The sequence below is a fragment of the Lynx rufus genome, unplaced genomic scaffold, assembly GCF_022079265.1.
Source record: "Lynx rufus isolate CCGP_SWC_20201006 ecotype Redwood Valley unplaced genomic scaffold, mLynRuf1.p SCAF_4, whole genome shotgun sequence".
Classification (NCBI taxonomy): Eukaryota; Metazoa; Chordata; class Mammalia; order Carnivora; family Felidae; genus Lynx; species Lynx rufus.
Genome location: NW_025814856.1, coordinates 126410700 through 126436412, shown reverse-complemented (window position 1 = coordinate 126436412; position 25713 = coordinate 126410700). Strand labels below are relative to the sequence as shown.

Genomic DNA, 25713 nt, shown 5'->3' with positions numbered 1-25713 from the left:
TAATTGCAAGAACTAGATAGTTAGTGGGAAAGCCAATCGAGTAATTAAGAGCATGAGTTGCAGACCATTTGTAATAAATGTAGGGTCCCCCCCCTGCCCCCGCCAGGTATACCACAGTATCAAAAAGCATGACTAATGTGCAGTGCTGCTACAAAGAGGCCCTTCCGGAAATGCTTTGTCTAACCTGAAAGAATTAATTTATAACTCCGTAGGTTTTGCGTATGTGATTTGTTTTTAGAACACTTATCAATAATGCAGAGTAAGTTCAATTATTTCTTTTACTTAACAAGTCTTCCCCCTCCTTTGCCGACCCTTAGCGGTATGTAAGTAAAATCTCTCCATCTTGTATCTAACATATCACAAATTATTAGGTTATAAGGTCTGCATTAATGAATTTAGGTTGTACCGCTGGTTTGAGTTTATAACGAAGGTTTGTTGTTATTCCTAGCAGGTGGGCAAAGAATGGGAGATATTAAGAAGATACTGAGAAAAACCCTGTGTCGGGCTATACTATAGAAGTTACATTAACTTCTGGGGTATTCCAAGGTCTCCCCCCTCCCTCACTCTCATCCACATCTCTGTCACTGTGCTTCTCTAGCCACAACATCTCCTGCGCCCCCCATGCAAAAAAAAATAAAAAGGACACCCTCCAAAAGGCCAAGAAAAAGAATTTTTAGAAGAAAAGATCACCATTCCCATACCTATGAATTTTTCAGAGAGATGTTGGGATATTTAATCCATTTCTGAATTTCATGTTAGCTTTTCAGGCATCTTGCTTATATTTAAGCTGAACCATATTGAGAAAAATGAGCTTCAAGAAGGACTTTACCACTCCATTAAATATGCAGTCAAGCTTAGCCATGACTCAGCAACTAAAGTTCAAAAAATTCAGTTATGTAATGTGCCAGGGTCACATGCTGCAAGGAAAACAATATTTTTACTCAATCTTCCATTGACTAAGTAAGGAAACTGTTTTTGTTATTAAACATGTATGGAATTGATAATTATTAGAAACAAAACAATATTATACTGTAAATCTAGACTGGAAAGAAATAAAGCACTGGACAGAAAGATTTTCAGCTGCTGGCTCCTTTAGGCAGCTTGGGTGGAGGATGGATTTTACATGTTTTTATATTATTTCAGAATGCAAGGATTTTATTTTAAACAGGCAAAGAGAAGGTTACAAATTCTTAAACGTTTAGAAAACCATAAAATAATTTCTTCACTACTATTCCATGCCAGTTATAAAATATTCTGATACTTATCTTTCTTTGGCATGCTTAAATATGCAAAGTTTCATTTATAAATATTGGTAGGCAAATAATCCATAAGTATTTTCTCACTCTTCTTTCTCTATCCCTTCCTCAATTCCAATCCCCTTCCCTGATAATAAGAAAATAAAAACATTGGTAAAATAATACATCTGGACAAAAAATACAGTTTGGTATTTTACTTCTGAGACATTAAAATACGTGTTTAGTTGTGGTTTTTTTCCTTATTTTCAAAAACCTAAAAAAACCCTTTTATTTCCTAGAGGATAAAATTGGATATAGCCTCTTTAGTAGACTCTATCACAGTTATATCGTTTGCTGTGTCCATTTGCTTTAATGAATTGCGTGAGAACAGTCACTGTAATGAAGTGTGTGTGTTGGGGGTGGGGGGAAGGGCATGGGAAATGTTTTATGAAAAAAGAAGTTATAAGCCTAATACTATGAAGTAACACCTAACGAAGTTCTTTTTAAGTGCAATATATTTATTTCTGCTAGAAATGTATTATCAACATTATGTAATATTTGAAGCATTACATGTTATTTGTAAACAGCTTAAAATTATATATTACCCAAAATTGTACAGAAGTACAAATGTGTGGATATTAATTTCTTTCATTAAAAATGGTGTGTTTTGATATATATGCACACATTTACACCTTTAATTATCTTACACACTTTGCTTTGTGACTTTTGGTACCTGTTTCCTCACCTTGAAAAACAACAAAAAAAAAGGATTAGGTAAGAGTAGGGGTCATAGCTGGCCACTCCCAGTCCAGACACAGCCAACTGGATTACTGTACAGGGTTTGGGTTTTGTCTTTAATTGTATTTGGAAGCCTTTAGAGAAAACAGCGCTCTGAAGTCCCCACTGGTTCCTATTCTCCTACACCTAGTCCCCTCACTCATTTACTCCACCTGATGAAATCTTAAAATTACAGGACTTTGCACCTCTCTGTATGGAATGATACTGAAGACTCCATAAAGCTTAAAGATCTACCTCTCATTCTAACCATAAGCTCTTGGATGTGCTGTAATGATATTGCAGAAGGCAGGTTGATACAAAATAAGATTAGCCAAATTCAAAGTCTTAATCCTTCCACATGACATTTGACATTATCATACCTTGTGCTTCAGGGTATTTGACATTATCATACCTTGTGCTTTCAGAAGTCTGCTCTATTATACTTAATTTTTTGTGCATGCCAAATGCCAACCTTTTAAGAATCTTTTATGTGGAATAATTCCAGGTTTACCGAAAAGTTGCAAGGATAATATAAAGAAATGCTGTATATTCTTTACCCAGATTCACCCATTGTTAATGTTTTGCCCCATTTGATTTACAATTAGCATTTACATTGAGTAGTATATGCCCCCCCCACCCAAGCACATGCAATATATACAATTTATTTTCCTCCATTTGAGAGTAGGTTTCACATATCATGCCCCACTATCCCTATGTAATTCAAAGTGCACATTCTAAAACCAAGAAGATTCCATTAAATATCTACAGAAGAGTTAGCAATTTCAGGAAATTTCATGGTGATATAATACTGTGACCTACCATCTGTACTCCGGTTTTGTTAAATGACCAACCCAGTGATGTCCTTTGTAGCATATTTCTTCCTTCAGTACAGATCCAGTTCAGGGTTACATATTGCATGGAGTTATCCTGTTTCTTCAGTCTCCTTTAAGCTGGTACAGCTCTGCAACCTTTCTGTGTCTTTCATGGCAAAGAATTCTTATTTTTCAATGTTTTATAATTTATTACTATTCTTAGTTATCTTGATGCTCAATTCACCCCGGATTTGGTCATCAGGAGCCCCTTAAGCTGGTCCCTATGTCCTTATGACATGCCCTACTTGATTTTTTTTTTTTTTTTTTTTTTTTTTTAGCACTTCAGTTTCTGGCATAACACGTTGTCCGGGGCTCATCTCATACCTTTTCTGGAACCAGCCATTTCTCCAAGGAGCCCAGATTCCTTTTAGTTGGGGAATATATTAGAAACCAAGATCTGGGTACCAGATATGTACCATATGGGATACGTTTGTTTCTAGGTTCTCTCAGCCAGCAGAGTTGGGAATGCATATATGTGTATAAGCACACACATTAGTGTGTGTGTGTGTGTGTGTGTGTACAGCACGTATTAGAAATCATGAGTCTGTGCTGCTATCTCCAATTCCAGTACACTCCCACAGGGGCTTTTTCTTTTGCTTAGCCCCATTCCCTATCTGCATGTACCTTCTCCCTGGTTCCCAACATCAACATGCTTATTTACTCAATTCAACCATAAACCCCAAATAACTTCATCTTGCTTCACCCATAAAACTGCAATAAACAAACCTTTTAAAAAAGAGTTCAGAGGTTGTTTGCAGTTGGTCCCCTTCTACCCATTCCTTGACCAAGGGAACACAGTCAAATCACATGTTTAGCCATTAGATTAGTTCCTTCTTCATCTTCCTATATGGTTATGTTATTCATTCACAATACAACTGGGTTCACTTGTTCAGTTGCTTACAGTTTTGTTTTTGTGGGTTTTTTAAAATAATAAATGTATTTATTTAATTTATTTTTTGAAGTAAGCTCTACACCTAACATGGGGCTTGAACTCATAAGCCTGAGATAAAGAGTTGCATGCTCTACCTGCTAAGCCAGCCAGCTGCTTTTAATTTTAAAGAAGGATTTTCTTTCCTTCTCATTCTTACTAATCTTTTTAAAAAAACATACATTAACATGCTTCAAACAAAAACCTCATAGAACTAATAAAAAACCGTATCTAGGTTGTGGGATGCAAGGTTAATAAGTAAATTGCTCTCCCATATATCAGCAATGAACAATCTAAATTTGAAATTAAAAATACAACATTTATATCAGCACCCAAAAAGGGGAAAAAATACTTAGGTGTAAATACAATATATACAAGATCTATATGAGGAAAACTATAAAACTCTGAAGAAAGAAATCAAAGAAGATATCAATAAATGGAGAGGGATTCCATGTCTGAGGGTAGGTAGACTCAATATTGCCAAGATGTCAGTTCTTTTCCACTTCTATAAAGTCAATACAGTCCCAATCAAAATCCCAGCAAGTTTTATGGCTGTCGACAAACTGATTCTAAAGTTTATATGCAAAGGCAAGAGTCCCAGAATAGTCAACGAAATACTGAAGAAGAACAAAGTTGGAGGCTGACTTCAAAACTTACTATAAAGCTAAAGTAATCAAGTCAGTATGGTGAAATAGTAGGCAAGTAGATTAACAAAACAATAGTCCAGAAAATAAACCTTGCACTTTGGTGTTGGGAAAATGGTGCACTGGTTTGGAAAATAGTCTGGCAGTTCATTAACAGGTTAAACACAGAGTTAGCATATGGCCTAGGAATTCCACTCCTAGGCATACACCTAGAAGAAATGAAAACACATGTCCACACAAAAACTTGTACATGAATATTCATAGCATCATTTTTAATAATAGCCAAGAAGTGGAAACCATCCAAATGTTTATCAACTAGTGAATGGATAAAATTTGGCATATCTAGACAATGGAATATGTAGCTATAGACAGAAATGAAGTACTGATAAATGCTACAGCATGGACGAATCTTGAAAACATGGTAAAAGAACCAGACACAAAGAACCATGTATTGTATGATTCCACTTATATAAAATATCCAGCATAGGGAGAGTCATAGAGATATAAGACAGACTAGTGGTTGCCAGGGCTGGAAGGTAGGAGGAATGAGAATTACTGCCAATGGATATGGAGGTATCTTTTGAGGGTATTGAAAACATGGAATGAGTGGTCATGGTTGCACATCCTAGTGAATATACTAAAGTCACTGAATTCTACCCTTTAAAAGAATGTCTTCTATGGTGTTTGAATTATAGCTCACTGTTATTTTAAAACATGAAAGAAAAAGCTATGCAGTGAATCTTTTTATTTCCAGTCTTTAGTGCCCAACTTGTCAACTTTGAGGACTTCCAGGGGAATAAATCTTATGTACTTGTGAGTTGAGTGTGCCATCTAGAATCTTCTCCCTGCCTCATTTTTTTTTTAATCTGTAAAAGGAAGATGATACTGCCTATTTTTTAGCCTTGTACAGCCTTAGGCTCTCCATTCTTATTTATTTTTACCCCTTTTTTTTTTTAATTTTCCTAGGAAGAATCATAGCTATTTCTTTGGACTCCCTGGGGAGTGGGGGGGGGGAGGGAGGGAAGATGATATAAATAATTCCCTCTCCACCCTGAGCCTTGATATGGTAATAATTGGTACCTTTTATAGAACATTTGCTATATCTATGCACTTCATATACATTATCCGACTTAATATTTGCAACAGCTCTCTGAAGTAGGAGCTAGTATTATTTCCATTTGAGGTACGAAAAACCTGAGGCAGAGAGAAATTAAGTTCTCAGAACCTACCTCAGTGAGATAGGCAGGATTCACATCCTGTCTGTACTCATAACTGAGACACTGTGCTAACCCCACAAATACTTCTAAATTTTAAGAAAAAAACTTAAAGCGTGCACATTGCCTTTACTGAACCCATATACACACAACCTTAATCAAGAAACATAAAAGCTGCATGATCAAACAAATTTTCTCATAGTGGATTATATAATTGTCACTGATAAGTGTCTCAAGAAGAGTTTCAGATTATGGCAAAGAACAGGAGGGAATTTTAGAGTTCCACATTCATCTTTTGGGGATGGGTCAATGTCTACGTGAAAGCAGGACTCTGTTGCCCAAAGCAAGAGACTGGTGGTCTTGATGTAAACACTTAGTACTCACTTAGGGACACTTTTCCTTCTCCCTTAAACTCTGGTTCCAAGTTAGTTCTTCTAGAGCACAGAAATAATTAGAAAATAGAAACAATGAAGCCCACCGTACTGAAAGACTAGAGGGCAAGTGGAGTCAGGGAGGAACCAGAAGAAAAGACCAGGGATGGAGCAGGGGCCAGGTTGGGGCTGGGCTGAACAGGTTAGAGAGAGATAGGCTTAGTTCATTTGGGTTGGCAGTGAAGTGTAGCATCTGGAGTACAGGATGGGGATAAACTGTGGAGTAGATAGACTGCAGAGATGAAGACCCTCAGGGCAGAATCCAAACATAGCTGGACACAAAGGAGAGAAGGGAAGTGTTGGTACAAGGCACTATATGACTCAACAGATACATTTTTCCAGCCACTTAAGTATATGTGCAAATACTAACCAGAATCAAATAAAAGAATGTAATAAGGCCATGTAGTCCAAAGTCTTTATTCCATAGTTGGGGAAATAAAAGCTAGAGAAGTAAAGTAAATGGTCCAAAACATACTGGGCTCAGTGCAGTGATATTTCTAGACCACTGTGTCATAATCAAAGTTAAATCTTAAATCAATCTAAAATATTATGTGAAATAAAACATAGCACACAGATGCCTTATGCAGCATTGCTGTTTTGCTATGTTTTGCATTTAATCTGCCCACACATATTCTACAATTCACACTTTAATATATTCTAAGACTTCTGGTTATTAATATTGAATGTAGTAATTCTTATAATAGTTACTTTGGTGGTAAATAAAAATAATCTCAGTATATTGGAGTTTTCACATGGAACTACCATCATTAGGTTCATGGAAAAATAGATTTTGGGGGAGGGTGGTGTATGTATGTATGTATATATGTACGTATGTATGTGGTATACATATATTGGTTAAGTCATTTAACAGTGATTACTGAGTACTTTTTTGTTCAAATCAGTGTGTATATACTATGCAATTAGGCAGTGTCTTCATGTGGCCTGGGAGTGGGTGAAGGAATTCATGGATTCCCCCCCTTCCTTTGAATGAAATACGCCTATATAAGGCTATTCAAGGTCGAAGAGATCTCATTTCATCTACTATAAGCCTGGGTAACAACTGACCAGAGTATGGGTGGCAGAAGGAGCTCGAGTTTTGTTTTTGTATTTTGTTTTATTTTTTATTTGAGAGAGAGCGTGAAGCTAGGAAAGGGGCAGAGGGAGAGAAAGAGAGAGAATCTTCAGCATGGAGCCTGACATGGGGTTCGATCCCACGACTCTGGGATCATGACCTGAGCTGAAATCAATTGAGCCACCCAGATGCCCTTAGGAGCTCCAGTTTTAAAAGGAGAATATGCCCCTCATGGACAAAGAAAATAGACTAGAACTCCCAGAAATTCCAACTTATCACAGGTACCTTTCTCATTTGGATGAAATGGCAGCATTATGCAAAGCATTACATACATTATTTACATTCAAGCTGTATGCTTCACTGACACCTGGTGCTTTCCATTTTCTCCTATGAAGAAGCACTTGCATCCAACTAGAATTTAAGCAGGCTCTATAAAGTAATTCAGTAGCAGTAAATATACTATCTAAAAATGAATCAATCCAAGATATGTAACAGTTTTAGACTGAAGTAGTTGTTTTATAAAATACACATGTACAAAAGCATTTCTTTTAGTGGAGGCAACTTGCTGAAATTTGAAAAGATCTTTTAACGTATAAAAACAGACCAATTAGAAAATACACAGCCACCAAGAAGCACATACCTATGGTTATCCTATATTTTGGAGACAAAAATAGAGATACATGATTAAACAAAAATATTTTTTTCATCTTTATAAATTTATAAGTCCTGTGAAAATATAAAAAATGAATTCCATTTGGTTCAGCTTTTTAAAACTTCTTAATTGAAATGAATAAAACTACTACATCAAATGGTTCTAAAAGAATATTGGATATGTGGTTCAATTACAGGTGATGTCATTATGAGATCCTAAAAACTTTGCTACAATCTTTGGGGCTAACTCATGGTAATAAACTAGAGATACACACTTTGAGGCCAATTCCAACTCCTTGTACCATCAGAGGGGAAAAAAAGTACTTTAATGTGTAAGAAACTGTGAAACAACACTGATACAAACCCATCTTTTATGCAGAAGAGCATCAATTACAGTGGAATTAGTATGTTAAATTATCAAATTATAGTGGAAATTTTAACCTTTTCAATATGATGTTCTCAGAACTACCTCTACCTCTGTCTTTCCTGGTTGATATAACCAAGCTAAATACAGAAGTCCACTTAGCTATGCACTTCAATTTACATCTGTGTATTCGTGTAAGGTTAAAGCATTTAAGTTTGTGGGGTGCCTGGGTGGCTCTGTTGATCATCTGACTCTTGCTTTTGGCTCAGGTCATGAGACCAAAGTCGTGAGATGGTGCCCCTGTCTGGCTCTGCTTGGGAGTGTGGAGCCTGCTTAGGATTCTCTCTCTCGCCCCTCTACCCCACTCGTGAGTGTGCGCTCTCTCCCTCTCTCTCTCTCTAAAATAAAAATAAATAAATAAATAAAATAAAGCACTTAAATTTGATTAAAAAGTTACTTGAATCAATATAAGTAAAGTCATTATTATTTGGAAAACCAAATGTTGGCCATGATGAATATCTTAATTATTTGAAATATGAAATATGCAACATAATTATTTTCATATGGAATTACATTTGTAATTTCCCTACATTTCATATTTAGTAGATGGATTTATTATAAAACTGATTTTTTAAAATAAATTTTAAAAATACCTAAATTTTAAAAATTCTGATTTACAAGTCATTATTGCCATCTGCTGGTTATTTTGATTCATTGCATTTGGGGGGTAAAAATTACCAATTGCTTTACTAAGATACTAAGAGAAAACAGATGAGTTTTATATGTAGATTAATTAGAAACCTTTAGGTAAAACAAATAATTTGCTAAATTATGAGGCATCTTCATATTAAATAGGATAAATAATTCAAGAATATATTGTATTATATCAAATTATAATGTGCTGTTTTAATTGTCAGTTCATCATAGAATAAATATCAAACATGCTGGTTTAAGTTATTATAATAATAAGTATGTAGTTAAAATACAACTCAAATAACTGTTGAAAACAACTAGGTAAAACAAGTGACTGCTGTTGGAAGTTATAGAAAGGTGAAAATGTGCCATGATTCTATTCAACTGAATAAAACTAAGTGCCATGGTTTCCCTCACATACACAAATCTATTCCTCTTCTTAGTAAGAGAATGCATAATTATTTAGGCAACTGTCACTCAGTTTTTTGAATTAACTAATGAACCTAAAACTCACATTACTGTTTAATAATATGACTACACAGAAATATAATTTAATGAAAAAGAATCCAGGTTAGCAAATATTAATGGTAACACTTACCAGTATACTTTTAATATGATCAATCTAGAGCAAGATCTAGGAACATTTATTTATTTATTTTTAATGTTTATTTATTTTTGAGAGAGAGAAAGAGACAGCCTGAGTGGGGGAGGGGCAGAGAGAGAGGGAGACACAGAATCTGAAGCAGGCTCCAGGCTTGAGCTGTCAGCACAGAGCCCCCACGCGGGGCTCAAACTCACAAACTGCAAGATCATGACCTGAGCTGAAGTCGGACACTTGACTGACTGAGCCACCCAGGAGCCCCCAGGAATATTTTTTTACATTAAGAATGTACTATGGGGGTGCCTGGGTGGCGCAGTCGGTTAAGCGTCCGGCTTCAGCCAGGTCACGATCTCGCGGTCTGTGAGTTCGAGCCCCGCGTCGGGCTCTGGGCTGATGGCTCAGAGCCTGGAACCTGTTTCCGATTCTGTGTCTCCCTCTCTCTCTGCCCCTCCCCCATTCATGCTCTGTCTCTCTCTGTCCCAAAAATAAATAAACGTTGAAAAAAAAATTTAAAAAAAAAAAAAAAAGAATGTACTATGGTTTACATGCTTTAACATTTGTCAGATGAGAACACAAATATTAGAGTGGCTAAGCTTCTAGTTCAAGGTCATACCACAGTAATCTTCCATATATGAGCCCACTATGTAAAAGATTTAAAATGGAGCCTGGCATATAGTTAATTGTATGCATTTACTGTATGCCTAAATCATATATATCCTGCTTCTTATACCTTTTTTTATAAATTTTTAAAAATGTTTTATTTATTTTTGAGACAGAGTGTGAGCAGGGGAGGGGAAGAGAGAGAGCGAGACACAGAATCCAAAGCAGGATCCAGGCTCTGAGCTGTCAGCCGCAGCCCTCGAACTCACAAACCAGGAGATCATGACCTGAGCTGAAGTCAGACGCTTAACCAGCTGAGCCACCCAGGCGCCCCTGCTTCTTATACCTTAAACACTATATCTTGAGTATTTTTCTATATTGTTAAATATTCATTCCAATGACTTTAGTCAATTTAGGAATGTTTCACTGCATGAGTATTCTATCATTTGCTACTTGATGTTTAGGTTATTTCTAATTTTCACTGATAGAAGAAATAATACAATGATCATTCTTATAAAAATTATGTTTTAAATGGTAAAAGTGACCAGATTTACACTTTCAAGAGCTAAACCAAGGGTAAGAATATGCTTTATTCTGTTAGTACACTGAGTGATCCAAAAGGCAACTGGAAACTCCAGGAAACAAATTAACAAATTGGCCAAAAAGTGTCACATAGGAAATAGGAAATAGGCGAAAGAAACTGAAGGGTAGGAAACAAAAATCAGAAAGTTCAGAATTGTACAAGAGAATGACACTGAAAATGACATCTGGTCAACATTCCAGTAGCATCCATTCCTTCCTTCCCACAAAAATGCCCACCCTCATGAAAAACAGAAACATAAATCATATAAAATCACTTAAATGAATAATCTATTAACAAGGACCCTCAAATTATCTTAAAAATATTCAACTACATATAGCTCAAAAGCAATACATCTATTAAAATAACAGACAGTTGAAGGATAGATAGATCCATTGAGCAATCACGATTTTTTTTTTTAAAGCACACATAGTCATATTAATTTCAGGTAAAGGAGGTATAAAGTTCATCCAACTTGAAATGTCTATGGGAAAAAATAAATTTCCCAAATTGACTACAGAAGAAGTAGACAATGTAAATAGACCAATAATCATGAAGGAGACTGAAAGATTAAAGGAAGAAAAAAGGCTTCCAACCAGATGTTGTAATATAGACAAAAAGGTACGAATCCACCCAGTTCATTTTATAAATCTAATATAACTCTACTAAAAAATAATCATAGAATTTCACTTACTATTCTCAAAAAATATTAAAATACATAAAAATAAGGTATTTTGAGTTTGCATATTTATTCAATAACATATTTTTATCAACCACCTATAAATACTTTTCATTTTAAACTCAATATTGAACAGTTTACTAGGTATTACAACTTGGGCAAATTACTATATCCTTGATCCTCAGTTTTCTAATTTGTACAAAGTTATTGTATGAATTAAATGAGGAAATATTTTAAGCACCAAACACAGTGCCAGGAATGTAGAAATGCTCTTTGAAAAAAACTTACAAGACAACAAGTTAATAACAGTACTTACTGAATTTAAATAAGTGACAAGAGGAATACTATGGTCAGTAGTTGCTTTAGACCTTCAGAGAAGGGGGAATTCATGTGGGCTGGGGCTTGGAAGGTGACAGAATTCAGATTTGCAGGGAGAAATGGATGAAAAAGCTAGGGGATACTTTCTGGTATGAGCAAAGGGATAGATAGTTATAGAGTCTCATGCTCCGGACCTTACTCAAAATTACTGGAAAGTTTGTGTCCAGGAAAGTGGGAAATTAAAGTTGAAAAGGCAGATGGGGGCCGATTGTTGAAGGCACTGATGAGTAAGCCAAGAAGTTTACATTTCATTTGTGGGCTATGGGAACCATGAACTTTTTTTTTTTTGAGAGAGAGAGAGAGAAAGAGAGAGAGAGACTGCACTCATGTAAGCAGAGGAGAGGGGTGGGGGGTGGGGAGAGAGAATCTTAAACAGGCTTCATATTCAGCGCTGAGGCCCACGCAGGGCTCTATCCCATGATCCTGGGATCATGACCTGAGCAGAAATCAAGAGTCAGACGCTTAACGAACTGAGCCACCCAGGCGCCCCTACCATGAACATTTTTGAGAGATGTTGCATCAGGAAAATTAATCTGGCCAAAATGAGCCATAGATTTGATGGGGGAGGTGGGGATTAGGGAGTTCAATCTGATCCACCATAAAACAGATGGGAAGTGAAGAATGCGTGGACTCCAAAGATGCCAAAGGACATGGAAAATGACAATGAATCATGTCCATCTTTGCCAGACGCTGTAGCATCGTGTTTGGCTAGGTGGTGACTGTAGGGCTGGGTAGGGTCTGGTTTAGCAAGGCGAGAGCGCTGAGGACAATGATTCTATGCCCAAGGAATTCTGTCTTAGCAACAATTATTAGTTGGGACACACACTTCCACTTGTGAAAATTAATAAAAGGAAATCTCATTTCAAACGGAGTCTAAAGGCCAGAAGGGGGAGCTACCACACTGTACCACTGGAGGTCAATTACAGACCCCAACAAAAGACGCATCAATAAGAAAGAATCATCAATTCCAAGTCCTAACAGAGAAAGAGGTACATTGTATTTCCCACAAAAACATCGGTAAACAGCAAGTCCGCTAATGAGAAATCCTCATGCACTCTTAATGTTCAAAATAACCCCTCCCAACTGTCTCCTAATAAGTTCTCTGTTGCATTCACCTCTGGTTTTGCCTATAGCTTGCATTTCTCTGATATTCCTAAATCAGCACCCCGCCCCTTTTTTTTTGGCTGATAAAACAACTTTAAATTTCAAGGTCCACATACTTCAAGAATGGATTCATAAATGCCGCCCTCCAAGGGCAACCGCGGTGTCACTGAACTCATGCCAACCTGAGGCCTCGAGGCTCAGCCTGCTCTGCCACATGTTGCCTATGGCCTTCGACCAATCCCTCTCTGTAGGAGGCATTTAATGTCCAATGCAAGGTGTGCGTAGGAGGGGAGGAGAGATGTTCCCAAAAGTGCCTTCCCTCCCTCTCTTTCTATGGTTCTTTCTTTGAACTAAACTCTCTTTCCCTTTTAATTACTTCCAGACGCACAAGCTTTTGGTTGAAATAACAAAACTAACCCTGAACAGGAAAAAATAATAATAATAATAATAATTAAATCGGAATTCCTCCTACTTCCCCGCCAGCAGGACCATGGAGCCAAGGCGTGCGCAGGGGCGGCCAGCGTCCCAGGACGCGCGCAGGGATTGGAGTGGGGCAGTGAGCCTGTGCTGCGCGCTGGGCTGGTTAGGGGGACAAGGGGGTGCTCCTGGGGGATGCGCGGGATGCAGGGCGCAGGGGCTGCGCGCGTGGGATGCGCGAGGGGACCGTGCGCGGTGCGCGTGGAGGGCGCGCGCGGGGCCGGGGCGGTCTGGACCTCAGGCCTCTCCCTCCCGGTTTCCCGGTCGCCATGACGACCGGGCGGCCCGCAACGGCGGCGGGGGCTAGTCGTTGAGGCCGCGACCCGAGCCAGGCCCCAGCGGACCTCGCCCAACTGGGCTGGGCCCGCGCCAGCCAGAGACCCAGCTCCATCTGAACAGGGACTATGAGAAAATGGTCGGGCAAACGAGGAGTAAGCTCAAAGAAGCGGCTTCAGAGCCGGTCCAGTCCTCGCGCTCCGTGCAGTCCCGGCGGCGGCGCCGGGCCACCGGAGCCGGGGAGCCGGAGATGGAGGAGCCGCAGGCGGAGACGGAAAAGCGGCAGCCGCCTTTGCCCGTAGGCGGGGGGAACCTGCCGGGGGGCTCCCGGGATTACTCGCCGCGGAGGACCCGAAACCTGAACGCGCAGAATTGCATGCAAATGGAAGTGGTCGCCAAGACCCTTCTTCTCGGTCGCTTCCAGTTCCTCAGCTGTTTGCTGGAGCAGCTCCGGGAGAAGGTGCTGCAGTTTCGGAGACGACAGGTCAACAGCAGGACCTCCTTCGGCATAGGTGAGCAGAGGGGGGCGGGGGCGCCCGTGGCAAGGCCGGGAGGGCCTCTGAGCCCGGGTTTGAAGCGATTTGGCTGAGTCTTCAAGATCAGTTTAACAAACAAGCTTAGCAGTTCTAATGACAAGGTCCAGCTCTGGAAGATCGCTGAAGAATTCCAGCCCCCCTGGTTCTTGTTTTAAAACAGAGTCCCGGGTTGGGGGGGGGCATCGTGGTCACCCCCTGTGCCACCACCAAAATGTCGTTTTAATCAGGGCAGCCATTTATCACGGGTTCTAAAAACGATAGGCTACTTCTTGGGGGCACCCATGTTCCTCTTGTACCTTAAAATAAAATAAAGTGTTGGTTTAATTAGCTGAGAACCCTTAATAGTTTGCTTCCATCTTGCTGTAGAGCTTCACTGCTTGGATTTGGGGAATTTTTTTTTTAAGGCACTTGAAAGATTGTTTATTTACATTCTTCATTTTCTGTAGTTTAAGAGTTAATTTAAATGTTGCCGTTTCAGTAAAATCAGATTTGAGCCTAGTCCTCGTTCAGATGGGCTACTGATGTAGGTTGAAACATGGAGAAATGTCTGCTAATGTAAGTTGTTGTGATTTCTTTTAGTCATAAGCTGACTGCTGATGTTAGAGAAGAATGGGTCTCCACATGTTGGGTATTAACAAATACGAGAGGAATAATAGATGGGAATTCACACTTACATTTTATCAGATGTGTAGTTGTGGCAGCACATACATCCCACATCCAGAATCAGCGTGGACACCATGCTGTTTCACCAACCCAAACACCAGCTCCTGAGCACCCATGTCTGGCACACTGAGGGCATTCCCTGAGTGCTGGGTGAAGTAAGGACTGAATATATTAAGTGCTAGGAGAGTTCAGAAGAGGAAACTAACACTTTAAGATGGGAAGTGGGAAATAAGGTCAGCAAAGACTTTTAGGAAAAGGTGGGATTAGAATTGTGATTCAAAAGTTAACATCTGGCTGTGTGAGACAGAGGACAGCAAGTATTAGAGGCCCGAGGAATGGCACAATTGAAGTGGAGGGAGTAAGAAAATATAAAGGTGAAGTAAGACTGCAAAGGAAGGTGACAAAAGTGGGAAGTAAGTTCACAAGGTGGGCTGGGACGAGCAGTGGAGAGTCTAACCCAAAACTTGGGTTAAGGAATTTGAACTTCATTCTGTGGAAGCAACTGATGGATTCTTTAAGGAAAGAAAAACAAAACCAACTTTTTTTTAAGGAGATGAAATGCCCGTCATATAAAATTAACCCTTTTAAAGTGAACAATTCTGTGGATACATTCACAGTGTTAGCCTTGAATAATTTTAAAATCGAGTGACATGATTAACATGGTAGTGGTTTGTAAAATGGATCCATGACGGATGGAGAAGAGCAGAAAAACATGATTGGAATACCAGAATCAAGGCAACAGTGGTCTTAGCGAGGGTGGCAACAGCAGGACTGGAGAGGAGAGGAGAGGAGAGGACAGAGGTGAGAGTCGATGGAAGCATATTGTGAGGGCTGGGTAGGTGGTGAGGTAGACAAGGTGGGAGGACAGGGAGAGAGAAAGTTCAGCAATGAGGATTATAGATTTGGGAATTATCCATGTAGAAGTGAGCTGAAACTTGAGGATTGAGATTCCCAGTGAGAGAAAAGTGGGCCAAGCAGAGATACTTGAGAAAACCCCTTCTACTTAGTTTTCAGAGAGGAGAGGAAAAGGAAAAGCCAGATATGCATATAAAAACAGAGGCCAGAAAAACTGGAAGAGTTGGTGTAATAAAAGATGAAGAAATCTAAGAATCTGGTCAGATGCTAGAGAGAGGTTTGAAAAGCATAAGAATTTAAAGAGGCCATTGGTCATTAAAAAAAAAAAAAAAAAGACCAGGAACATAGGAACATAAAAGAAAGACGTGTGCAAGAATCTTGGCAGCAAATGGGGTTATGGGTGGGGGAGAGAATCTGTCATAGTTTGAAGTGAAGTGCTGTTAGATCAACCAAAGTGTTTTAAGGCTTAGGAGAATTGAAGGCTGAAGGGAAAGATCAAGGGGAGAGGGTGAGATTCAGGTTCCAAGAGAGGAAGTAGTTGAAGTCTTGGAATCTTTGAGAAGAGTGGAATTAGAGGCACAAATTTGAGAAGCTAACTGGAAAAGAGAGAGATACTTCCTTTGCTGAGATAGATGGTAGAGAATAGCAAAGCAAGGATTAGTATATACAGAAATGTTAAAGTGGGTATAAAAGAAGTTAGGAGTGCTTTTATCAGATGATCTCCGTTTCAGTGAAATATGAGGCTAGGTCACTTTCAGAGGTGAGATTGACAGGATACAGGGATCAGGAGACATGCTTTTTATCACAGCTTTGGAAGGGACTGTGATAAGCACTTCATGCGTTTAGAATATTGGCTTCATTACACCTTATCATTTTATCAGGTGTGGAATGTGGGGTAAAGGGAAGGAATGAGAGGCATAAGAATATTTTGAAGATTTTTGGAAAGCTAGATGGCTCAAGTAGGATATTTGATCTTTTCCCTTTCCTTAAACACCATTTTTAAGAGTTTTTGCCACTATATGTAATTGCCTAGAGAGTGAGAAAGAGATTATAAATATAAGTTGAATGAGGTAGTATGTGTTTATCTTAAGGCTAATGAAACCTTATCAAAGGGGCATCTGTTTTAAGTTGAGAGAGCAGGTATAGGTTTAATTTCAAAGTGGTTCAGAGTATATTACATATGAGATAGAAAGAGCTAACATATGTAATAAATATATACTTAAAAAATTTTTTTAACGTTTCTTTATTTTTGAGAGAGGGAGACAGAGTGTAAGTGGGGGGTGGGGCAGAGAGAGAGGGAGACACAGAATCTGAAGCAGGCTTCAGGCTCTGAGCTGTCAGCACAAAGCCCGATGTGGAGCTCGAACTCACAAGCCGTGGAATCATGACCTGAGCCAAAGTCAGATGCTCAACCGACTGAGCCACCCAGGCGCCCCTGTACTTTTTCTATAAAGAGCCAGGCAGTAAATATTTCAGGCTTCACAGGTCACGTACAGTCTCCATTGCCTGTTCTTCTTCCATATCTGTACAACCCTTTACAACCCTTTAAAAATGTAACAAGCATTTTTAGCTCGTGGACAGTACAAAAACAGACCAAGGGCTATAGTTGCTGATCATGTAAAATCAAGTAAATCTTCTGAGAAGTATTAAAGAGTGGTTGGGACCAGATGGTTAGGAACATGGAGAACAAGAGCTGGAGAAGCATGCCTGGGAATTTTTTTCAAAATTGCAATTTATTATTATTACTTAATTTTTTATCGACTTATTTTGTTAGTCCAGGTGAGTAATTTCTTGAATTTTTAAGAGGCTCAAATTTGTGGTTTGCTAAAATGATTTGCCAGGCATATTTGGGACAACCATAAGAAATATTACTATAAAATCTTGGAGGGGAGACAGGACATTAGGAATAGCTGAGTGAATTCACTCCTCTGTGATAGTAACAAAAGTACTTGGAAAATTGTCAGAATCAATTTTTCAAAATTTTACAAAAATAACCAAAGGGTTACAGTACTCTAGAGAACAGGTATTCAAAAAACGACTGCAATTCTGTAAGAACAGCAGAGTTTGTGATGTTTTATTTAGGCCTCATCCCGTGCCCCTTCCCCAGCTCCGTTGTATCCTTGAAAACAAGCAGTGTTCCAGCCACCAGAGGAGTCATTGTTTGGAGCTCCTCAAAAAAATCTCCATACCCACAGGAGTGTCACTGTTTGACCTGTCTCCACACCCTCTGTTAAAGCCTCATTCACAGGGCGCAGACAGGGCAGCTCTAGATGGGTCTCCCAGGCCAGGTGTCTGGGAGCAATCCAAGCTCCATATATATAGGGGCTTTCAGGTGTGCTGCTGAGGAAGGCATTTCCTGCATTTAACAATCTTCTGATGAGCACGAGGGAAAGTGGTCTACGGTGGCTCCTGTAGGCTAGATTCAATTCTGAAAGGATTGAGCTGAGCATAGTGTATATGTGCGCTTGTTTTAAAAATTTTATTGTAAAGAAATAGAGAATAAGAGGGAGAAGAGAGAATAAACTGAAAATCACAAAGAAGCACAAAATCAGTAATTTCATCACTCTTTTGCAATTTATGCGAATGAGATCTAGTCTTCCAAATCTTCCTTTGCTCCTCGGCCCTCCCTTGCAGAGGTGAGAACTATTCATAATTTGTTCTATGTCTGTTTGTAAATTTTTCCTATTTTATACAGATGGAATTATTTAGCCATCTTGCTAAATATGTGTGCTGTCTTAAGGCATAGGAGGGAATGCATTTGAAGTACTTGTTTTAAGGGTATATTACGATAAAGCAGCTTTTAATGACTTTTTTGTTTGTTTTTCCAGCTGCCTTTGTGGGAGTTTTGCACTGGTAAGATTAGTTACAGTTTTAAATGAATAAAAACATTTGGATTCAAAATTGACATTGCTGTTTGCATACAAACAATAAGACAATAACCGCTTGCTATGTGTATATAATATCTGTGTACCAGTTTACACATATTTGTTATTTAAAAAAAAACATGTGAAGCAGCATTTACAAAATAGATGCATTAAAGGAATAGTACTTATGAATTAAAATATTTTTGTGTTACCCAAGGATTCACCACTATATTTCTTAAATATCTAGCTTTCTAGTGTATTATGCATGTTTATTTCATCTAAAAAAATTCCCTTATCCTACAGTAAATGTGTGTTGTTAGTGACATAAACATAAGTTTCAAACCTAAAACATAGACATAGTGACTAAAACATAAGTTTTAGTAACACTTGTCAGCTGGAAATCAGGTAGAAATGAAACTAAAGATGCTACTGTGGTATTACAGAATTAAATGAGCACGCACATGTACCTTATTTTACACAGGTGACCTATCTATAAAAACTATATGTAATTTAATATTTTTCCTCTGATAAATTTTCATTTCTATAAGAGCTCAGGAATTTTTACTCTTAGAAAGAGTGGGATCTGCCTCACATATTTTCAGTGCTGTTCTGGCCATTTAGTTTGCAGGGAGATTTGATTCTAGAACTAAGGCTGTAATGGTAAGAAACATTTCCTATAGCTACTGTTACCCTGACATATATATGTCTTACATGTAAATCAAGGTACGTGAAGACAGGGTTGATATATAGAAGTTTGCTTTCTGTGTATTTGGAAAGCATCTACTCGGTAAGTTAAGGATAGCAGAATTGCTATTTATTATCACATGTGCTCCTATTTTCACTACACGGCTGTTTTCTTGCGTCTCACTAATAAAATATCTTGACATACAGTTCTGTGTCTCTTTGGCACCTGAAAGTTGATCCCTTTTATAGTATTTATTTTAAAACTGCTTTAATCTAAATTTATTTTTTTTTAATTCTGCATGCTTTTTGATAGTTACAGAGGCATTTCTCCAACCTGTTACATTAGAATCACTTGTGAAACTTAAACAGAAACTTGCCTCTGTTCTGATTTAGAGACCTGGAGTGGAAGAAGGGTGGTGCAGAGAGGGAGTTTTAGATATACAATTGTGGCTAAGGAATTTCACCTCTGTACACACTGAATTATAAATGCCTAAAAATATACAAATTATTAAGCAAATTGTAAAATTATCTCATTTATTACAAAACTTTATTTTTTTCATGGTTTTTGTACTTTAATACTTTAGTAATGGTTTTGAAATGTTCTTATTCTTAGAATATGGTGCATCATTTTTTTTTTTCCTAGGATGCATTTAGTAACACTTTTTGAAAATGATCGTCATTTTTCTCACCTCTCATCTTTAGAACGGGAGATGACTTTTCGAACTGAAATGGTTAGTTTCTTATAAATTAATTTGTAGTTTAAGAATAGTAAGACTATAAGGTGGAAATATATTAGGAACTGAAATGAATTTTTGTTGAATTGCACTGTTTCTCAAGCTACAACTTAGGTTTAATATTTAAATAGAAAATGTTTTAGGATTCTTTTACTTATGTCATTACCCTACTCTTCTAATGCACACTTCTTTTAAAGATAGTAAAGATCACTGAGAAGAGCTGGGGAAGAAGGAAAACAAAGACAGCATTTAAGAAGCGATATAGGCGTGCCAAATGTTACCAGAAATTTCTTATCCTCACCACCGTTCATTTCCAGAACTTTTTTTATTATCCCAAACAGAAACTATACCCATTAAAAACACCAACTTCCCATGCCCCTCTCCCCAAGCCCCTCATAATCTCTGTTCTTCTTTCTGTCCTTGCAGATTTATCTGCATACAATTTTTACCTCACTCACTGCTTTTTGAATCTCACCCCAATAGCCTCCTTAAACCTTTGAAGAATTGGATACATTTACCATATTTGTGGCATTTAAATTTTTAACATACATACTATTTCCAAAGGGAGGATATAAAATACTATTAAATGAATTGTGTAGCTATGGGTAGAGTGTGGGCTTTGATGACAATAACTGGATTCAGATAGCAGGTCTGTGCTTCGTTGTCTGACGGCTTGTCAGTCAACCTCTCAGATTCTCAGTAATGTCATCTGTCATCTAGAAATAATTCCAGCTTTACAGGATTTTATGGAATATGAAGGGAGATCATGAATGAAGCACATAACACAGTACCAGGCATAAAAATAACAGCTGTTGTTAACAAAAACTTATTTTTATATTTTTCTATTTCTCTAAGTATAAGATTTACGCATATTAAATATTCTTTCATTGTAGTGTTGTCTTGCCCTCCTAAGGAGAAAGGAGCAATCCTTATATGAACTCCTATTTTAGCAACCAAAACTATGGGGAAATGCTCTTTCAGACATCAGCTGAAACAGAACTTCAATCTAGTAGACTCTAGCATTGCTTGATCTGTTAATAACAAAGTTTTATGAGGCAGGAATGAGTGTGGAGTTGAAAATTATTTTTAATGCTTTTGGAAGCATGTACTACAAGCAACGTGGCCCTTTATTTGCTTTTAGATTTTAGGAAGAAAAGCAGGAAATTGATGAGGAAAGTAATATTAAACAGCATGCTTTTGTTAATCTCTGAATTTTAACTAAACAGCACTTTTGCTGGCCTAATAAAGTCCTTATTTCCTATGCTAGCATAATACGCTCAGATAATCCCCTTTTCAGGACTGCGTTTGTGTCATGAACAGTGGTCAGTTGACATTTAGTTAGCTTTCACTTTGTGCAGAGCCGTTAGATGGAGCTAGGAAGTTGCAAGCCTGAATCATGTCTCATCTTTGCTTGTGACCATTGTATGTTGTTAAGAGGTGGAAAAAAGCATATGCAAAGTTGTACAAGGAGATGAAAGCTTCTCTGTTTATGCCAGAATTCATCAGATTTCAGCCTCTAGGAATCTCATAATGTGGGGGCAAAATCAGGCTTGCTGGAATTACAAATATATTGTATTCCTGTTTTTGTTTTTTTAACGTTTATTTATTTTTGAGACAGAGAGAGACAGAGCAAGAACAGGGGAGGCGCAGAGAGAGAGGGAGACACAGAATCTGAAACAGGGTCCAGGCTGAGCAGTCAGCACAGAGCCCGACGCGGGGCTCGAACTCACGGACGGTGAGATCATGACCTGAGCCAAAGTTGGACGCTTAACCGACTGAGCCACCCAGGCGCCCTTGTATTCCTGTTTTCAACCATAGTCAGAAAAATTCCTTGCAACATTTAACCACCCCTCCACCTGTTTTTCAAGCATACAGAAAATATGAAAGAATAGCACAGTGACAACCTGAAAATACATGCCTTTTTTTTGAGCCCAAGAATGCAGTAGCAAGGAGAAATTAGGAAGTTTTACTATTGACTTTTTCCTTTTATTCAGAAGAAATTGTTCTAAAAACTTTCATATTTAATTATATCAATAATTTATACTTTTTAAAGGGACTTTATTATTCCTACTTCAAGACCATTATTGAAGCACCTTCATTTTTGGAAGGACTGTGGATGATTATGAATGATAGGCTCACTGAATATCCCCTTGTAATTAATACAGTGAAACGCTTCCATCTTTATCCAGAGGTGAGTACTATTTGGGAGAAAATATTTGTAGATGATCCTTTTTTTATCAGATAAAAATAGTAAGTAAACACAATGATGTCATAAAAGAAAGGAGACCTTTAAGGCTTGTTGACTGTGTGTCCTTATAGTTGAGCAGAGAATCAAAAATTCCTCTCCTAAATTTTAAAGACTCCAGAAACTAAGCTGACATAAACTCAAAGAAATGAACATTCGTGTGGAAGTAATGACCAGCATACGTAGAGGAGCCAAATGGGAAGGAGTCAAGATGTGTCTAAATGGGGATAGTCTGTTGGCTTTTGAGACCCTGCAAATGGGCAATACTGGTCTCATGAAGGGACACTGAAAGTCATGAGCACTAACAGCGACCTTAGAGTTACATTAATAAAGCAAGATTTATTTAGTTACATAGTCAGAGGTCTATGAATATCTTCTAATGCTTAGCCTAAAAGAGTATGGATTTTCTAGTCTGCAGATTCTAGAAATTGGAAAAACGACAACAAAAAATTAGTTCAATTTTTGAACTCTTAAGATAAATGCTAATTTAATGTCATGGTATGCACTACTTTTGAGTTATCTCAGAATCCAGCACGTTTGTTAAAAATTAGTGCTTTTTAAGCCCATTTCATATTGTATAGCTTTAAAAAATTATTATTCCTTTGATTTTGAAATGTTGAAAATTACAGAAATTTAGAGAAAAGAAGTGAATGTGTGATCAACCACTTGGAATAAATAAATGCTATTCTTTTGTAATTTTTGATTCAGGTATGTTAAAGCATTATAAATACAGTTAGAGTCATCTTTGTTTTGCTTCCCAGTCTGGTTTGCTCCTTCACCACTCCCACAAGCATCCACTACATGAGTATAATGTGTGTGCCCATCATTCCTGATTTTCAAGGATTGCTTCATGTGTTTTTATAAATCCATACAAATGCTCTCACACTGAATAAAGCACTCTACAGCTTTTTCCTCACATTATATTTTTGAACCCTGTGTATGTGTATATTTTTTCTTTAATTTTAACCATTTTATTAATTGCAAAATTATTTGTCCATTTTCCTCTTTGTGGATATTTGTTTCCATTTTTTTTAAATAGTCCCAAAGTATATATTCTTGTATATTCATAGTATATGTTCTTTAATTGTGTATAGGCGCAAGATTTTTTGGTAGGATATGTTCTAGAAGTAGAATTACTGTGTTATGGAGTATGTGTTTAGTCAACTTCATCAGATACTGCTAAATTGCTCTCTGGAGTAAATGTAGCAATTCACACTGCTGTGTAGGAGTATGTACTTTTCCTCTATCCTTACTAGATTTCAGTTTATCAAAATTTCTGATTTTGCTCTTCTAATTGCTGTGATATGCTATTTATTTTAATTTGGACTTGTGGAGCTAAGAATATTTTCATGTTTAATAGTCATTTGGGTTTTTTCTTTGTCACCACTTGATGGATGTTTTCTTATTGCTTTTTTGGCAAAATTTATATATGTTGTAGAGTAATCCTTAGTAATATGTGTTATACATATATTCTGTCTGGCTATTTTTTGTTTATTTAATCAGTTTTGCTGAGGTATAACTTACATGCAATAAAATACATTCATTTTTGAGTGTACAGTTCTTTGAGTTAAACGTTTGACAAATGTGTAAAACTGTGTAGCCACCACAATTGAATTCTGAAACATTTTCATAATTCCAAAAAGTTCCTGTGTGCTCCTTTGTGCTCCCCCCACTGAGTTGTCTCATCAGAGGAGCAGTGAGATGGAACATCCTTACTTTGTTCCTGATCTTAGTGGGAAAGCTTCAAGCTTCTCCTCAGTAAGTATAATTTTAGCTGTAGTTTTTTTGTAGATATTCTTGATCAAGTTAAGGAATTCCCTGTATTCGTAGTTTACTGAGAGTTTTTTTAAAAATCTTGAATAGTTGTTAAATTTTGTCAATTGCTTTTTCTGCATCTATTGATATAATCTTGTAATTTTTCTTCTTTAGCCTGTTGATATGTTGGATTATATTAATTCAGTTTCAAATGTTGAGCCAGCTTTACATACTGTCAGTAAATCTCACTTGGTCTGGGTATATAAATCTTGTTATACATTGTTGGATTTGATAAGCTGATTTTTTTTTGAGGATTTTTGCATCTATGTTCATGAAAAATGTTGTTTGTAGTGTAGTTTTTTTTGTAATATCTTTTTCTGGTTACCAAACCAAAAATGCTGGCCTCAACAAATGAGTTCATAAGCGTTCCCTCTGCTGTATCTTCTGGAGGAAATTCTAGAGAACTAGTATACTTTCTTCCTTAAATGTTCAGTAGAATTCAGTAGTAAACCCATCTGGGCCTGATGCGTTCTGATTTGGAAGGTTATTATTGTTAAATTTGTTTAATAGATATAGTCCTATTCAGATTGTCTATTTCTTCTTGTGTAAGTTTTGGCAACATTGTGTCTTTTAAGAAATTGGCTCATTTAGATTGTGAAATTTATGGACAAAGGGTTGCTCATTACTTTATTATTTGCTGAATGTCAATGGGATCTGTAGTGATGTCCTCTCTTTCCTTTCTGATATTAGTAATTTGTGTCTTCCCTTTTTTTTCTCAGTTAACCTGGCTAGAGACTTATCAGTTTTATTGATGTTCTGTTAGATGCACGCATGGTGAGGATTATGTCATGTGGAATTGACCCCTTTATTATAATGTAATACCACTCTCCACCCGTGACAACTTTTTTATGGTAAAGTCTGCTCTGTTTGGGATTAGTATAGCTACTCCCAGTTTCCTTTAATTAGTGTTAGCATAGTATATCTTACTCCATTTATTTTTAATATATAGGTGTCTTTATTTTTAAAGTTGGGTTGTTTTTTTTTTTTAATAATATATGGTTATGGGGCACCTAGCTGGCTCAGTCAGTAGATCATCTGGCTTTTGATCCCAGGACCATGAGTTGAAGCCCCACTTTGGGTGTTAAGCCTACTTGAAAACAAAAACAAAACCCACGTATGATTGGGTCTTGTTTTCTGATCCTTTCTGACAGTCTCTGTCTGTTGATTGGTACATTTAGATCATTGACATTCAAAGTAATAATTGATAAACTTGGACTGATATCTACTGTTTCTTGCTGTTTTCTATTTGTTGCCTTTGTTCTTTTTACTATTTTGACCAACAGTCTTTCTGTGCCTTTTGTGGTTTTAATTGAACTTTTATATTATTACATTTTTCTCTCCTTTTTTAGGGTATGAGTTATAATTCTTTTTTTTTTTTTTTTTTTTTTTTACTTTTTTTGGTTGCCATAGAGTTTACAATACACATTTATGACTAATCCAAGACCACTTTCAAATAACATTAAATCACTTCCACGGTAGTGCCAGTACCTTATAATAACAAAATAATGGTAATTCCTCCCTCCCAACCCCTGAATGCTTTCTGTCATTCATGTCACCTATACATAAGCTTACATGCATTCATAACGATACATAATTGAATACATTGTTGCTATTGCTATTTTGAACAAAACTTATGTTAGATCAATTAAGAATAATAAAAAGGAAACTTTTTATCTTCACTTTTCTTATTTTGATCCTCTTTTTTTTTCCTTATGTAGATTCAATGTCTGATCTATATCTT

The 25713-nt window shown here is 37.4% G+C and overlaps 1 protein-coding gene across 1 annotated transcript in view; it reads left to right on the top strand.

Annotated features, from left to right (window-relative positions):
• The first annotated feature begins 13712 nt into the window (after positions 1-13712).
• Positions 13713-25713, top strand: part of DPY19L2 (dpy-19 like 2) — a 94302-nt gene continuing 82301 nt past the window's right edge. The window contains exons 1-4 of the mRNA XM_047097360.1: positions 13713-14088; positions 18459-18483; positions 19822-19909; positions 21966-22103. Coding sequence (XP_046953316.1) covers positions 13713-14088; positions 18459-18483; positions 19822-19909; positions 21966-22103 — 627 coding nt within the window. The remainder of the gene's footprint in view (positions 14089-18458; positions 18484-19821; positions 19910-21965; positions 22104-25713) is intronic.